The sequence below is a fragment of the Glycine soja genome, chromosome 1 (genome assembly GCF_004193775.1).
Source record: "Glycine soja cultivar W05 chromosome 1, ASM419377v2, whole genome shotgun sequence".
Lineage (NCBI taxonomy): Eukaryota > Viridiplantae > Streptophyta > Magnoliopsida > Fabales > Fabaceae > Glycine > Glycine soja.
The window spans coordinates 47,176,233-47,191,896 of NC_041002.1; the positions used below are offsets into that span (position 1 = coordinate 47,176,233).

A 15,664-nucleotide genomic window follows, 5' to 3' on the forward strand; every position below is an offset into this window, starting at 1 on the left:
TGATATCGATTAAGGATTAATGATGATTAGAAGATGAAGATTCTTGAAATAAAACCTTACATTCCCTTTGGCAAGTTATGTGTTGCTACCTCTACCATATCTATCTTGAAACTAAGGTAATCTTGCATAGGATAATTTTGAAATTTGAAATGTTAACCATTCACGTAAGAGAACGTCACTGTCAAAGAAGGAGACTAGATGTCTCAAGAGAAACCTCTTAGTAAGTCTGTGTTCAAATATGACCCTTGAAGAAAATATAAGTACTTTTTCTCTATTTATAGTGATTGTTTCCTGATGATGACTAAGTGTGATCACCCTCTATTCCTAATATATACAGTAGATTGTTTTACATGACCAACTTGGACTTTTCCTATATACCTCTCATATTTGTAATCTTAAATAAAATGAATCCACCAAATTAAATAATAGCAATATATATCCTTTTACTCAAATTCAATTTTCATATGCAACTTCTTTGAACACCAATAGTGAAATTACATTTTTATTTGACCTAATTCTTCATCTTGCAAACTCTAATGAAGTTTGTGGTGGTCAATGGAAAGAGGTGAAGTTAAGATTATAAAATTTGATTATAACGTATTATACACAAGAAACAAATTTATCTACTAACTTCTGTCATGACTAATAAAATTAGTTTCATATTTATAGTATGAGAAATATTAGGAACTCGTCTTTGTAGTATAATTTAAATAGCACATATGAGAGATAAAGAATATATATGATGAAATAGATAATGTTTATGTTAATAATTTACATGAAACATGAAATTTAAGTGAAAAATTGAAAGTGTTTTTAGGAGCCAAAATGAGAATGCATGGTTAAGTTTAGAAATTGAAATATCAGTAAGTAATTAAGTTTAGTGACTAAAATGATAGTAAGTTATTAATTTCATGATTAGAGACTAAATTGAAAAATCTTTAGACATGTAACAATCACGTAAATGACACATGAATGACACATTACAATCGCCATCTATCATGTCATTACTAAAGGTCAGCTATCATGTCACTACTAAAGGTGTCACATAGGTTCACAGTTAGGGATAATAGGGGAGAGAAAACAGCATCAATAATTTTTCACACTTTTTGCACATTAACTCTAAATTACATTTGAATTTTTTCATCTTTCAAGAATCCATCTGTTAACTCCTCACACTTTCCGGAAATACATATTTATCCAAACTTTTACAAAATAAATTCATTAGAAAATATTAATATTATTACTTGCCTTTTAATATAGTTATTATAAACATCAAGTAATATATCATAATTGGATGATAAGTAGAATTATTTTAACACTATGAATGCATAATCTATTTTCTCTTGTAATTATTACAAAAGAAAATAGTAGTTATATTTTCTAGTTATAAAGATATATTATTATTAAATTCAATAATGAACTATTAATGACTATATTTGATCGTAGTTAATATTTTAAGTATAAGTTTTTAAAATTAATAATATATTTATAAAATTGTTCTTCATTCAATAATAATTTTTTCAAAACACATATTACGATTTTTTTTGCCACACATAATTTGGCATTATGTACGCCACTTATTTGCCTATATAAATGTCTTAAGCCACGCCATAATAATCAATGACAAAATACTACAATTAACACGATTTTCTATGAACACAAGTAATAATGAAATTAAATTTATAGAAATAGATATATCAAATCAATAGCAACCATAACCCACCCAACTAAAAAATATGTACATATATGCACATGAACAAACAGTGGGTGGTAATAGTATAGGCTTATTAGCTTCTAGAGCTTCTTAATGGTTCTTGTTTCTACTTGTCGATACCTAGATGCATATCTATGAAACAAGGCAAGTGCATTACTAGTAACCTCTGCCACATTCATGGCCTTAACCTTAATAGAAGTTTCTCTCTTACTCATCTTATGACTAGGAAATGAGTATGCACAATTACTAGAATCTGCTAAGGCAGTGCTCACCCATTCTCAACATTACTTATGCACCACAATAAGTCATCATGGATGGTAGAGCCACATTGGCGTTAGTTTTGATTTAGAAATCAAATTAAAGTGGTCCTAATTTTTCTCACCCACTTTTTCTGTTTTCTCAACCACTTGACTTAGTCATATTTGGTAACAACATTTTAGTTTTAATTATAAAGTTGTTGAGAGTACATTTGGATCTTGCTATAATGAAATCATTTTTCATGATGGACCGAATTTGATCTATATAAATAGGCATAGAGCCCTAGTCTAAACACATCAGAAAACAATATTCATTCCATCTAAAGTGATTATGTTAAAGGCTAGAAGCATTCTTTACAATTGAAACTGCGAGTGTTGTCAAATTCATCTGTTGAATTATGGAAAGAGCTATGGCTAGAGGTTAGTAACCTAATTAAATTAAATATATTGTTATGTTGTTTTGGTGTACAAAATTCATCATTTGGTATCAGAGCTTGGTTTTCCTCTGCCTAGTTGTATGTGTTAAGCGCTGATAGTTTTTAAATTACGATTGCAATGTTTCTTTAAAAAAAATCAAATTGTTTGTTTTCTATTTCTGTGAGGCTTCTATACTGCATTAAATATATATGGCTTTTGTTTATATATTTTATATTGTATTAATCAAGTGTGTGTTGTTCCTTTAAAACATACAAGCATGATTGATTCCATTAAAAGTATTTATTGCCTTTTCAAAGCGTAAAAGGATTTTCCTTTTGGCATTATATTATGTACATGTGTTTCCGCTATTGTATATCATATTAGTGATGGTATACTTTATGGAGTAGCCATAGCATCCATTTTAAGATTATACTTACAGGAATCATATGAAGATTAATATGATAACTTGTAATTGATTGTGTTTATTATATTGAATTTTCCCACGGGAATTTATTATAATTTTCATGATCAATTAGGATGAAATAAACTTGTCTCTTAATTAACCCACAGGTATTAGGAGATGCAATGATAATTTATTAGTTTCATCATAAAGAAATAAAGTGAATTTTTCTATGTTAGAATTTTAACCCATAGGTAGATTTTGATGATGTATTGATTCACATGCATTTTAAATTATTATAAGCACTGATATTTGGTTACATGTTATAGTTCAATCTTTGATAATATCCGATGATAAAAATAAGGTTCCCATATTGACAGGGAAAACTATAAGCAATGAAAGGAATGAGTTCTTCTCCATTTAGGGGTTGCTGACCTTGACTATGCTCTTCATAAGGATGAGCCAGTTGAGCTTATGGATTCTATCACTTCATAAGATATTGTGTTATATGAACAATGGGAAAGATCTAACTGTCTTTCCATTATGTTCATCAAGACATGTATCTCTGCTAGTATCTGTGGTTCAATTTCGGAATGTCAAAAGGTTAAAGATTTCATGAAAACCATAGATGAACAATTTGAAAGTTCTAAGAAGGCCTTGGCTAGCAGCCTAATGTCTAAGTTGTCATCTATGAGGCTCAGCTTAAGTCGCTCCAGGTTGAAATTTCTGAGTCATTCATGTTGCACCTAATTTTGAATTCACCTCATCACAGTATGGTCCCTTCAAAATATCATACAACACACATAAAGAGAAATGGTCAATCAATGAACTTCTGACCATGTGTGTCCAGGAGGAAAGGAGACTTGCTCAAGAATTTGGTGAAGGTGCTCTTACCGTGACTCTAGATAAGGGGAGAAGGAAAGGAAGGAAAAGAACCATATACCTTCTATTGTCAAAATTAAGAAGGAGTCTAGGTGTTTTTTCTGTAAAAAGAAAGGACACGTGAAGAAGGACTGCTATAAACATAAGGCTTGGCTTGGAAAGAAGGATAATTATTTTTCCTTTGTATGTTTGGAATCTAATATTGTCGATATTTGTCATGATACATGATTTATTGACTCTGGATCTACGATTCATATTTCTAATACCATGCAGGGCTTCTTAAGCCAGAGGGAGCCAAATGAAGGTGAATGATTCATCTACTCTGGGAATCAGATGCGTTCATATATGGCTGTCATTCGCACATGTAAACTTAATTTAGGATCTGGATTTGTTTTTGAATTGAATAATGTCTTTTATATTCCTGAATTTTCTAGGAATTTAATTTATGTTTCTAGACTTGTTCCTTTAGGTTATTCAATAAACTTTAACGCATCCGGATTTGATTTATTATTTAAGTCTACTTGGCTCGAATACACCATGCTTGTGAGATCAGATAGAGGAGGCGAATTTTATGGCAAATACACTGAAAATGGACAAGCACCTGGTCCTTTTGCAAAGTTTCTTCAAGAGCATGGTATTGTGGCCCAATACACCATGCTTGGCTCGCCGAATTAAAATAGTGTGGTTGAAAGAAGAAATTGAACATTAATGGACATGGTAAGAAGTATGCTTAGCAATTCCAAACTTCCCCATTCATTATGGAATGAGGCTCTTAAGACAGCTACATACATACTAAATCAGGCACCAGCAAAGGTGGTCCCTAAAATCCCATTTGAATTATTGAAAAGTTGGAAGCCAAGTTTAAAACATGTGTGTGTTTGGGGTTGCCCAGCTGAAGTTAGGATTTATAATCCAAATGAAAAGAAGTTGGACGCAAGGACCATTAGTGTATATTTCATTGGTTATGCTAAAAGGTCTAAGGAGTATAGATTTTATTTTCCAACTCATAGCACTAGAATTATTGAGTCAAGAAATGCAAAGTTTCTAGAAAATGATGTGGCTAGTGAGAGTGATTTAACTCAAGGCATTGATCTTAAGAAAAATCAATGTGAAGGAGTAGTTCCCACATCAAGTTATAAGCTAGTGGTTTTTGGCGATACTCACCAAAATCGTGTAACACAAGCTCCACATCAAGTTGATCTTATCCTAGAAGATCCAGTTGAACAACATCAAACACAAAATGTTGAGCAACTTGTTAAACAACATCAAACACAAGATGTTGAACAACCTGTTGAACAACAACCAAAAGGCGTGGATGTAACATTGAGAAGATCAGCTAGAATAAAGAAACCTGCAATTCCTAGTGATTATCAAGTGTATTTAGAGTCTCAATATGACTTTGGAGTTGAAAATGATCCTGAGTCATTTTTGCAAGCGATTAACAGTTGTAATTCTAAGCTATGGTACGATGCTATGAAAGATGAATTGGAATCTATGGAAAATAATAAAGTATGGGATCTTGTTGAATGTCCTAATGGGATAAAGCCTATTGGATGTAAATGGATTTTCAAAACCAAGAAGGATTCATTAGGTAACATTGAGAGACACAAGACCTGATTGGTTGCCAAAGGATTCGCTCGAAGGGAAAGAGTTGACTACAAAGAAACCTTTTCTCCTGTATCCATGAAAGATTCCTTTCGCATCATAATGGCATTAGTTGCTTATTTTAACTTGGAATTACATCAAATGGATGTAAAAACGGCTTTTCTAAATGGTGACTTAGAAGAAGAAGCTTATATGACACAACCCGAAGGTTTTTCCTCTAGTGATGGGGCTTACTTGGTTTGCAAGCTCAAGAAATCAATATATGGACTAAAACAAGCATCACATCAATGGTATTTGAAATTCCATATTGTCATCTCATCATTTGGTTTTGTTGAGAATAGTATAGATAAATGCATATTCCACAAGGTCAGTGGGAGTAAAATAATATTTTTTCTTATATGTGGATGATATACTTCTTGCAACCAATGATTTTGGGATCTTACATGAAGTGAAACCATACCTTTCTAAGAATTTTGACATGAAGGATATGGGTGAGGCAACATATGTCATTAGCATAGAGATCCATAGAAACTGATCTCAAGGGATTCTCGGCTTGCCTCAAAAGGCCTATATTAATAAAGTTCTAGAAAAAATTTGGATGAAAGATTGTTCACCCAACATGCCACCTATTGTGAAAGGTGATAGATTCAATTTGAATCAATGTCCTAAAAATGAGCTTGAAAGGGAACAAAAGAGAAACATTCCATATGCTTCCATTGTAGGAAGCCTTGGGTATGCACATGTGTGTACAAGACCTGACATTGCTTTTGTGGTTGGAATGCTTGGGAGATATCAAAGAAGAATAGAGCACTGGACAGCTGCAAAGAAAGTTTTAAGATATCTTCAAGGAATCAAAGATTACAAGCTTATATATCAAAGATCTGACAATTTAGAAGTTGTTGGCTACTCAGACTCGGATTTTGCTAGTTGCGTTGACTCTCGCAGGTCGGCATCTGGATACATCTTCATGATGGCTAATGGAGCAATATCTTTGAGAAGTGCAAAACAATCATTAGTTTCTACTTCTACCATGGAGGCTGAGCTTATTTCATTATTTGAAGTGGCATCACAGGGTATTTGGTTAAAAAGTTTCATAGTCGGTCTACAAGTGATGGATTCTATTCATAGACCATTAAAGATATATTGTGATAATTCAGCTGCTGTTTTTCTAGCTAAAAACAATAAAAGTGGAAGTCGAAGCAAGCACATCGACATTAAGTATTTAGCCATGAAGGAATGTGTCAAAGCAAATGAAATCATCTTCGAAAACATCAGTATTGAACTAATGATTGCAGATCCATTGACAAATGGCATGCAAACAAAGTCATTTAAGGATCATGTTAATAGTATGGGACTTGATTCTATCATGTAAAGCTCCTTTTGTAGTGAAACTTTAGTTATTTGTTTGTCTTCTCATTTTGTTGTATACATTTTTGTTGAGAAAGATGTGTAATTTGGACTCAATAAATATTGAACATGTTCATTCGGTTAAATTGTTGTTTTTACTAAGAGTGATTACATTGTAATATATGGAAGGTAATAATCATTTTTAGAGAACCTACCTCCAAGATTCATATGGTTAGCATCTTGGGTGTGAGCATAAAGTTATCAGTGTTGTAGATATCATAAAGTGTGAGAAACATTGGACCAAGTAGGAGAATGTTAGTTTTGATTTTGAAATCAAATTAAAGTGGTCCTAATTTTTTTCACCCATTTTTTTGTTTTCTCAACCACTTGACTTAGTCATATTTGGTAACAACATTTTAGTTTTAATTACATTGTTAAGAGTATATTTGCATCCTGATATTATGGAATCAGTTATTGTGTTAAAGGCTAGAAGCATTCTTTGCAATTGAAACTACAAGTGTTGTCAAATTCATCTTCTGAATTATGGAAAGAGCTATGGATGGAGGTTAGTAACTTAATTAAATTAAATATATTGTTATGTTGTTTTGGTGTACAAAATTCATCATTTGGTTCAACCTGCGTAGTTCTTTCGTGGCTTGGCTAAGTTGTTTCACACTATCAGTGATTTGGTTCACACAATCTTGCACGATTAAGTACTCCCTTTTGTTGTTCTTGACACCCTTGGCCTTCATTTCCTTGACCACTTTTAAAAGGTACCCTCTTGTGTGAATAGCTCTAGAGAGGCTCATTGACAAGGTATATTGGGCTAAGTGTCCGGGTCCATTTAGGGTGGATTTGACATATTTGGCAAGGCAACGGATGCAAAGATTTGAGTATAGGGTGCTACTGCAAGAGGACTCTATGTAGGTCATTGTTTGAGAATTTTTATGCCTTGTCAATGATGATGGCTCAATTGGGGTGACAAGAAATGAAAAGAGAAGAGAGAGGAAAATGAGTAGCAACGTGAGGTTGAGTTGTGCCATGTTGGGTCTAATAGAGAGCTTTCAATGATAGGAGATTTTTTTTGTTGATGAAAATGGCAATGGACCGATGGGGTTTAGTGCTTAATTATATATAGAGTTCTTTATATAATTACATGCATAGGTATATAATTTTTCCATTTGTTACGTTATTTTATGTCTTTTATATGTGCAATGAGTTGCACTATGAACAAAGATGAAGAGCTTTAGAAAATTTTACATTCGAACTAGTCGGTCAATAAAGTCAGAGATTATTAATTAGCATTAACGTATAATATATTATATTATCTTATCTGTAGATGATAATATATATATTCATAACTCCAGCCTGATATCACGATAATACCTTGTAGTAAACCTTTGTTTAAGAAGTTTTATTTGAGTGAGGTGGTATGTGAAGTAATAATGTGGTCCAAACTTGGATTGTTAATTACACGTTCAAAAGAGTAGGACTTTTCGAACTTAGATAGCAAAAAATTCTAATAAAGTGGCGGGAGAGGGGAAAAAAAGGGAAAGATAAAAATCAAAGGGAAGGATAATTAATATGTTGTATACTAAGGGGATTTTAATTACTTAATTGACTATATGTGTGAGTTTTTCTAAACTTCTTAATACCTAAGTTTGACTTTTATGAATAAAAAATGGAAAAAAGGAAAGTATAATTAATATAATGCTTAAGTTGAGGAAATGTATGAAATTTGAATGATTAGGGATGGTTTAAACATAGATTGTGTTGATGATATGTAGGCTGGCTCAAGGTGTGCAACTTGGAGTTTTTAAGGCGACACTAGTGGGTTAATGTTTACTGGAAAAGAAGGAAAGAAGAAAAATGAAAGACACATGTCCGTGATTGATCAATGGGCTTGCAAAACATAATTACAAACCCCAACACAAAGAAGATTCCGGGAGACATAATTTGGATTACTAAAACTATTAATGACACGTGCATCATCTATGGTTCGTTATTGGTTCTAAACATTTTTAAAATGAGAACTATTAATATGAGTAATTTGGATTACAATTGAAAATAATTAACAAATGAGATTAAATGGTTGTCATCACCATTATTATGATTGTCAACGCCATCAGTATCGTGATTGTTACCACCATCATCATGATCCATTGTCCCCATCACAGCTCACCGGCATCGGATGTAGAGGTTGTGATGACGGTCATGAGAGTTGTTCCAACGGTAATCATTGTAGTAATTGCAGCAAAGGTGGTGATAATGATGTATGGACATAGAAGTAGTAGTGACAATGATGACAATAATCATAAAGTAATGGTGTTGACAAAGACGATAGTAGTGGTAACAATCATGACGGTAGTGGTTAGAATAATTATCAAGATAGTGATAATAATGACAATGATGACTGTAAGGGTAGCGATGACAATTATCTCATCCGTTAATTATAATATAATGATCCCTATTAATGGTTCTCATTTCTCATTTTATGGAAGCAACAAGAAAATGCGTAGAGAGAGCTTTTGAAGTGTTTCAATCATAATTTGTAATTATTATATGTGACTTGGCTCAATCTTGGACTATGAATACATCAAAGCAGATAACTATGCATACATAATATTACAGAATATGATTATTGAAGAAGAACTACTAACAATATTATTTTTTCATATGATCACCCAAACAATGACATCCGTTGAAGTTTACTATGATCCTCATCCCAATTTTAAAGATACTTAGAAAGGAGTGTGCATTTTTGTCAAAAAAAGAGATACATTGTTATCTTCAAGTGGATTTAATAGTCCCTACTTGAAAACATTGTAGATGCAAGAATAATTTTGAACTCTATTTTAATAGCACATTATTTTATGTTTCTACATGTATTTTAAAAGTTATTATTAATTTTAATCTACATTATTTTTTATCTATTTTAAATTTTAAAGTAATTTTTTAATTAAAATGCAGTATATATTTAATTTTTAGAATTGAACATTTTAATTTTTAGTTTGAAATTTTTACTTAAATGGGATGGAAACCATAATGGGAAATTAATATTATAATTATTGATCAAACAAAACTTATGAGAAAGGGCAATCATAGTTGGACACTCCAACAATGTGACACCCTCCATTTCTTTATTGTTTGAGATTTTATTCCAAAGCTTAAATTAATTTTTTTTTGTTAAAAGAAATTATTGAAATAAAATATTTTTTAGCATATTTATTATTTCAAAATTAAAATACAAATGGCTTATTATCTTGAAACAAAATAAATATTAAAACAGTATATTGTAAGGCTTAATTTAAGTTTTTAAGTGAGCTTATCATTAGAGCGAAAATTATTAAAGTAATGATATAATAGTATAAGGTCCAATAAAATAAGGTAAGAATTTATAAATAAATTATCCATTATTAACATGTTCTGAATGGTACTAGACTCATAAATGTGAATGAAAAAATGTGATTAAAATAATAGACCTCACCAAAGATGATTAGTCAGATTTTTTAACAAAAACTCGTTATCAAAAAAATCAATGAATACTTCACACCAATAACATAATAACCAATAAAAATTATCTACTGAATATTAACATGTTTTCTATACCTAATCCATTTAAAATGTTGATAAAAGCATGCAGGGTGAAGGACCTTAGTTATTTCATATCTCGAGTTTTGTGAATTAAAAAAAATAAACGCAAACAATTTTACGTCTCAGTGGTATTTTATTATATAAAATGTCTTTCATTCACAAAAGAGCTTAATTTTATTGAAATGTATTGACAATGTATGTTTTATTTGCGTGCATATTAGGTTTTTCCATTGAAAAGCCCAAAACCATAACGGGATAAATCATGATTTGAAAATTCTCAATTAAAAACTAACATTAGCATGCTCCATAAGTAGGATACGGTTTGGATCATTTTTATATTTGGCAAAATTATAAATTTGATCTCCCATTTTGTCTCCAATTTTGGATTTTGTCCCCCGGTAAATTGATTCACAAATTTTGTTCTCGTATTTATTAAAATCACGCAATGTTGATCCTTCAGGTCACAATTGGACGTTGACCGTTAGCAAATGACGTTGACTAACACGTGTCAACGTCTAAGAGACACGCCAACTACAGATATGCGATGTGCTTCAAACACTTCAGCAGCAACTACTGAACCCATGCCCACCTTAAGTTCATGACTACAAAGGGAGATCTCAAATCCTGCAAATTATAAGATAAATGAAAGTAAATAAATAGCGCATTAACATTGAATAAATAATTGCAGAATCCAAGTGCAAATCATTTGCAGCACTGGTCTTACCCAAACCCAAATTTCAACCAAATACAAACCCCGGTGAAGCTAAGCACCAAGCTAGCAAGGCCACTTCCCAAGCCAATCCCAACAATGGCCAAAACGGACAACCCTCTATTCCTAAGCGGCGACAATGGGTAACTGTAGAGATCCTTATTCCCTAGGAATGAGCTAGCGTTGAATTTGGGCAAGTTCCCGCTCCGGTTGGAAAGCGAAGCCAGGATAGTCCCTGAGAGGCAATTATTGGACACATCGAAAGCGGAGAGGCGAACGAGCAGGCCAAATTGCTGAGGGATGGGCCCAGTAAGCAAATTATCATAGAGGTCGATAATGTTGAGGTAGGCGCACATTATGAGCACCGGGGGGATGACCCCTTGGAGACTGTTCGAAGAGAGGTTCAGAACGACGAGGTTGACCAGGGACTGTAGTTCTAGGGGATTAGGCCTGTGAGGAAGTTGGAGGAGAGGTCTAGGGTTTGGAGATTGGTGCAGTTTGAGAGGAAAGGGGATATGGTGACGCAAAGAGAGAGGTTGTTGAGGGAGAGCTTGTAGATGCATTCGTTGTTGCAGATTGCACCTCGAAGATTCGAGGTGGAGTCATTGGAGGGATTGGCAAAGTTCTCTTCCTTCTAGTTATGGAGCAGTTTGTTTGGGTCTTCCTAGGACTTTGCACATTAATATTGACGTGTCTCTCAAATATTGATACATGTCAATCAACGTCACTTGTTAACGGTCAATCTCCAATTGTGGTCTAGGGGACCAACATTGCGTGATTTTAATAAATATGAGAACAAAATTTGTGAATTAATTTACCGAGAGACAAAATCCGAAATTGGAGACAAAATAGGAAACCAAATTTGCAATTTTGCCTTTATATTTAAAGGTTGTTATTCTTTTTTTCTTGTCTCACCATCAAATTTCTGCTTTATAGTTTTCAACTTTAAATCAATGATAACATAACTATAAGCTACACAAAAGTTTAATACTTTTAAGTCAAAAAGCATCTCTTGTTGATTAGTTTAGTGCACTCAACTGTTGGAATGCATACGCAAGAACTTTGCTTCTCCCCCAAAGCATCGAAACTCCTAAAAAAAAGGGACTTCTTTTATATACCTTCCTATTCCCCTCCCATAAACACTAGAATTCGGTGCAGGATGTTTTCACAATACAAGAAGGGACTTGAATGTAAACAAAGGATAAAGGGCTCATTTACTCTTACAACCACTAAAAAGGATATTAAAAATTACAGACAACAGCATTTTCTTACAAGATAAAGAAACGACAATTCAAACAAACCACATACAATCAACTATGCATTTTCTGAAAGTCTTGACTGTGTTCAGGAATCATTCAGCCGCCTTCATACCAGAGAGATAGACTTTACTCTGAATCAAACTTCCCCCAATCCAAAATCCAGGCATAACCATCAAACCAATTTTGGGTTTTTCATCATTGTCATCCATTATCAGATTCTTGACCACACTTTCCATATAAACATCAGAGAACTCACTCCCTCCTTTAACCTGAAATACCTTAACATTCGGCTCAAAAGAATAAGCCAACCTGTGTAAAAGCCAAATTGACTTGGTCAGTTTAAGAAAAGCCTGGTAAAAAGGAGTCCTTGGATGCCCTCCACCCATCACATAATTTCGCTGATCTAAATTTCCAAAGAACGATGCCTCCATCTTGGGATGAACTACCACCAGGTATTTGCTCCTGCAAAATTTCCCAAAAATGGAATCTGGATTTTGCCCCAGCATATCCAAGGGATCCATCTCTCTTAAAGCGAGAAACTGGTGGAAGAAGCTCTCTTTAGTTGCAGTAGTATTGTCTAATTTGACAGAGAAGTTTTCCTGCTCAAAGCCACTGAACATTCTTTGGCATATGTAAGACTCAAATGCATATTTCTTATGAGCTCTCTTTGCGTAAACAACATCAGGTTCGATTGAGTTGGCAGCAGCATCAAGGTCCCACCCAGCTGCTTTCATCATGTTGATCAAAGGTTTAGAAAAATCATGAATGGCTTTTGCAGCCACTTCCACAGCAGAGGTGAAGAGATCTGGAGTTAGATCAACAGGGAAAAAGCCATTTTCATCTTCCGATTCTTTGGTTGACAAACCTCTAAGCTTCAGATTTTTCTCTAGTTTTGCTCGCTTCTGGCTAGCCTCCTCAATCTGCTGCTGTAATTGATGGATCTCTGAATCTTTATTCTGGATTTCAGATTGGAACTTCTTCACCATGACCTCATAAGTTTTCAGAAGGCTCTGTTGTTCTTGAATTTCTGCAGCTAAACGTGAGTCTTGGGGAGAAACACACACTGGTTTTGGGTTGTTCTCCCTGTAGAAATGCTTGAGTTCAGACAGATTTTTCAGCTCACTAATAACAAGTTTATCAGCAGTGTGAATTTTATCAGGGTCGTAGGGAGTATGAGCAGCTTGAAGCTCAATATAAGCTGACTTCAAGGAAGAGATATTCATAAAAACTTTAGATATTAGGGTTTCCATTGCTTCTGGATTCTGATTCATGGCCTCTTCTATTGGTTGAGGATGGACCTTCTGACTGTTGCTCTCACGTAATTGGGTCTCTTTTGCTCCAGTGGGTAGCATAGCTAACGCCAATAATGGGACAGTTGAACAAACTTTCTGTCAACAGAACCAAAATTAACTTACAACCCGCAAGCTTTCAAAGAAGTTCAATCAACTTGTTCAGTGCAGAAATAATATTTTTTTCTACATTACATGAGATTTCAATTCATATTCCAAAACTGGAGGGCTTACAATCAGCAGGTAAAGAAAACAGATTCCGTTACAACATGACTAAAAAGATTGAGAACACATGAAATATTCAACTTAAAAGAAATGAGCACATGCTAAAAGCAATGTGCAAATGCAATTACATATTATTTTTTTCCAGTAATCTAACACTTGTATCATTACACTCAGTGGGCTTTGAGTAGTATTTTGGGACTTTATAAGTTAAAAAGTAAAAACTCATCCAACCATGATCCAGGACTTCAAAGATATATCTAATAATGTATAAATGGAAAGTAGGGGCACCCTAGTATGAGGAAATAGAGATAATATCATACAGAAGTCCATTAACACAAAAGGAGAGACAATCACTGAAGCAAATAATTACAACATTATCGACAAAGTATATAATATAACAAATCAAGAACAAAAAAATTAAGGTTTCTTAACTTATATCACCCTACAACTACAAGTCTAGTACAACCGTTCAATCCTATCGTAGTATAGCATGTTTAAAACTGAAGGTTCTCATTGTTCTTCACCTTACAACTACAACTTCTAGTATGTCAAAAATGTTGATGCCAGGCATATAATATACAGAAAATGAGTTCCATTATTTCAACCCCACAAGGGATTTACATGGTAATTTGATTCAGAGAGGCCGACTCACTGGATCATTTGCCTATACCCCCAAAAACATATTTATAAATTCAAATTCTTGTTTGCTGTTCGAAAAAAAAATCAAATAACTAAACTAAATGGCAATTAATAACCTATTTAAATTGAGTCTTATATCTTCTTACACCAATTCATTTCAAACATGAACAAGCCACATGTCCAGAAATCTTGGAAGTATATCACCAAGGATCTTTTTGTGGTCTGTGCTCTGCTTTTGTAAACTTAATAAAATAAAATAAAATAAAAAGTAATGTGATTCAGCCTTTTTTCAGAGTGTTTTTTTTTTCTTTTTCAGAAGCTACTACTATTAGCTTACGAGAAGAACTAAAACAGCTTTCTCAGAGGTTTCTAGTTTCTAATCCTAAGGCACGTGAAGTTCATATCAGAAAGGCTAAATAGTCAGCAAAATTCTATAATTTCACAACATCAAGATCAAATTATAAATATTCAAACCAAGAAATCAAAACTTCGTATAAAAAAACAAAAAGAAAAGGCATTCATTTAGTAAACAAATGAAACTGTGAGAATGAGCATTCTACCTAGAAAGACTGCATTTCAGCAAGAGAATGAATCCAGCAAGCATAATACCCTTGAACCCTAGATATAGCAAAAAATAAATCAAAAAAATATTAATAAGAGAGTAGATAGCTTCAATGCTGCAAAAAGAATCAGCCAACCCTAATTCACAAGCAAAATACAACAAAATTCTCTAACTTCCTCGTGTCACAAGAAATTCCCAAAAATCCGTGTGTCTCTATCACAATACCAAACCCTAAATAATGAAGGGGAAGATAAAAAAATAGTGGATTTAGGAGAAGAGAACATGTGGGCACGAAAGAAACAACCTTAAACAAGAAACAACTCGGATTTGATTTGGGGTTACCTTGTTGGAAAATTGAAGGAAGAGTGAAGATGAAGTGGTTGTTCAGGAAAGTGAAAGCGTGTTGGTGGTGACAATGAGTATCATTACAAAACAAAAAAAACCCTATGCGAAACGAAACGGAAACGTTTACCAAGTTGTCGTTTTTGTTTTTATTTGTTCCATTTTCATTTTACTAGATTTTTTTTCACTTTCCCACCTTTTTTTTTTAGACATGTTCCCCACCTCGCAGCGAAAATTTGACCTTTCGCTAGTTTAGATGTATAAAAATATAAAAGAGTAAATTATAGTAATATTTTTTGAGATTTCGTGTAATTATATTAGTATTTATTTCTTTTTAAACCATTATTTTTATCTCCTCTGTTGGGGGAATTAGTGTAAAATTAGAGAAGATGTCAATCTAATGTTTTAAAACATATGACAAAA

General features: G+C 33.2%; 1 protein-coding gene and 2 pseudogenes across 3 annotated transcripts; all 3 read right to left on the minus strand.

The window, feature by feature from the left end:
• Nucleotides 1–1,794: 1,794 nt before the first annotated feature.
• LOC114386571 lies at nt 1,795–7,665 on the minus strand (annotated as a pseudogene).
• Nucleotides 7,666–10,724: 3,059 nt separating this feature from the next.
• LOC114386665 lies at nt 10,725–11,696 on the minus strand (annotated as a pseudogene).
• Nucleotides 11,697–11,986: 290 nt separating this feature from the next.
• LOC114417284 (protein GRAVITROPIC IN THE LIGHT 1-like) lies at nt 11,987–15,377 on the minus strand. Of its 3 annotated transcripts, none has more exons than XM_028382435.1 (3): nt 15,242–15,377; nt 14,898–14,955; nt 11,987–13,572 (listed from the first exon to the last, which is right to left on the minus strand). In XM_028382435.1, exon 3 carries the CDS (start codon nt 13,534–13,536, stop codon nt 12,277–12,279), a length of 1,260 nt encoding a protein of 419 aa, XP_028238236.1. In that variant the 5' UTR covers nt 13,537–13,572; nt 14,898–14,955; nt 15,242–15,377; the 3' UTR covers nt 11,987–12,276. The 3 variants fall into 3 exon arrangements, with proteins under 3 accessions (XP_028238236.1, XP_028238243.1, XP_028238250.1); XM_028382442.1 differs by having other exon boundaries at nt 15,204–15,369; XM_028382449.1 differs by lacking the exon at nt 14,898–14,955 and having other exon boundaries at nt 15,242–15,369.
• Between the last annotated feature and the right edge of the window lie 287 nt (nt 15,378–15,664).

Coding starts and splice junctions, on each gene's coding strand:
- LOC114417284 (XM_028382435.1), bottom strand. CDS start 13,536: ATGCTACCCACTGGAGCAAAAGAGACCCAATTACGTGAGAGCAACAGT.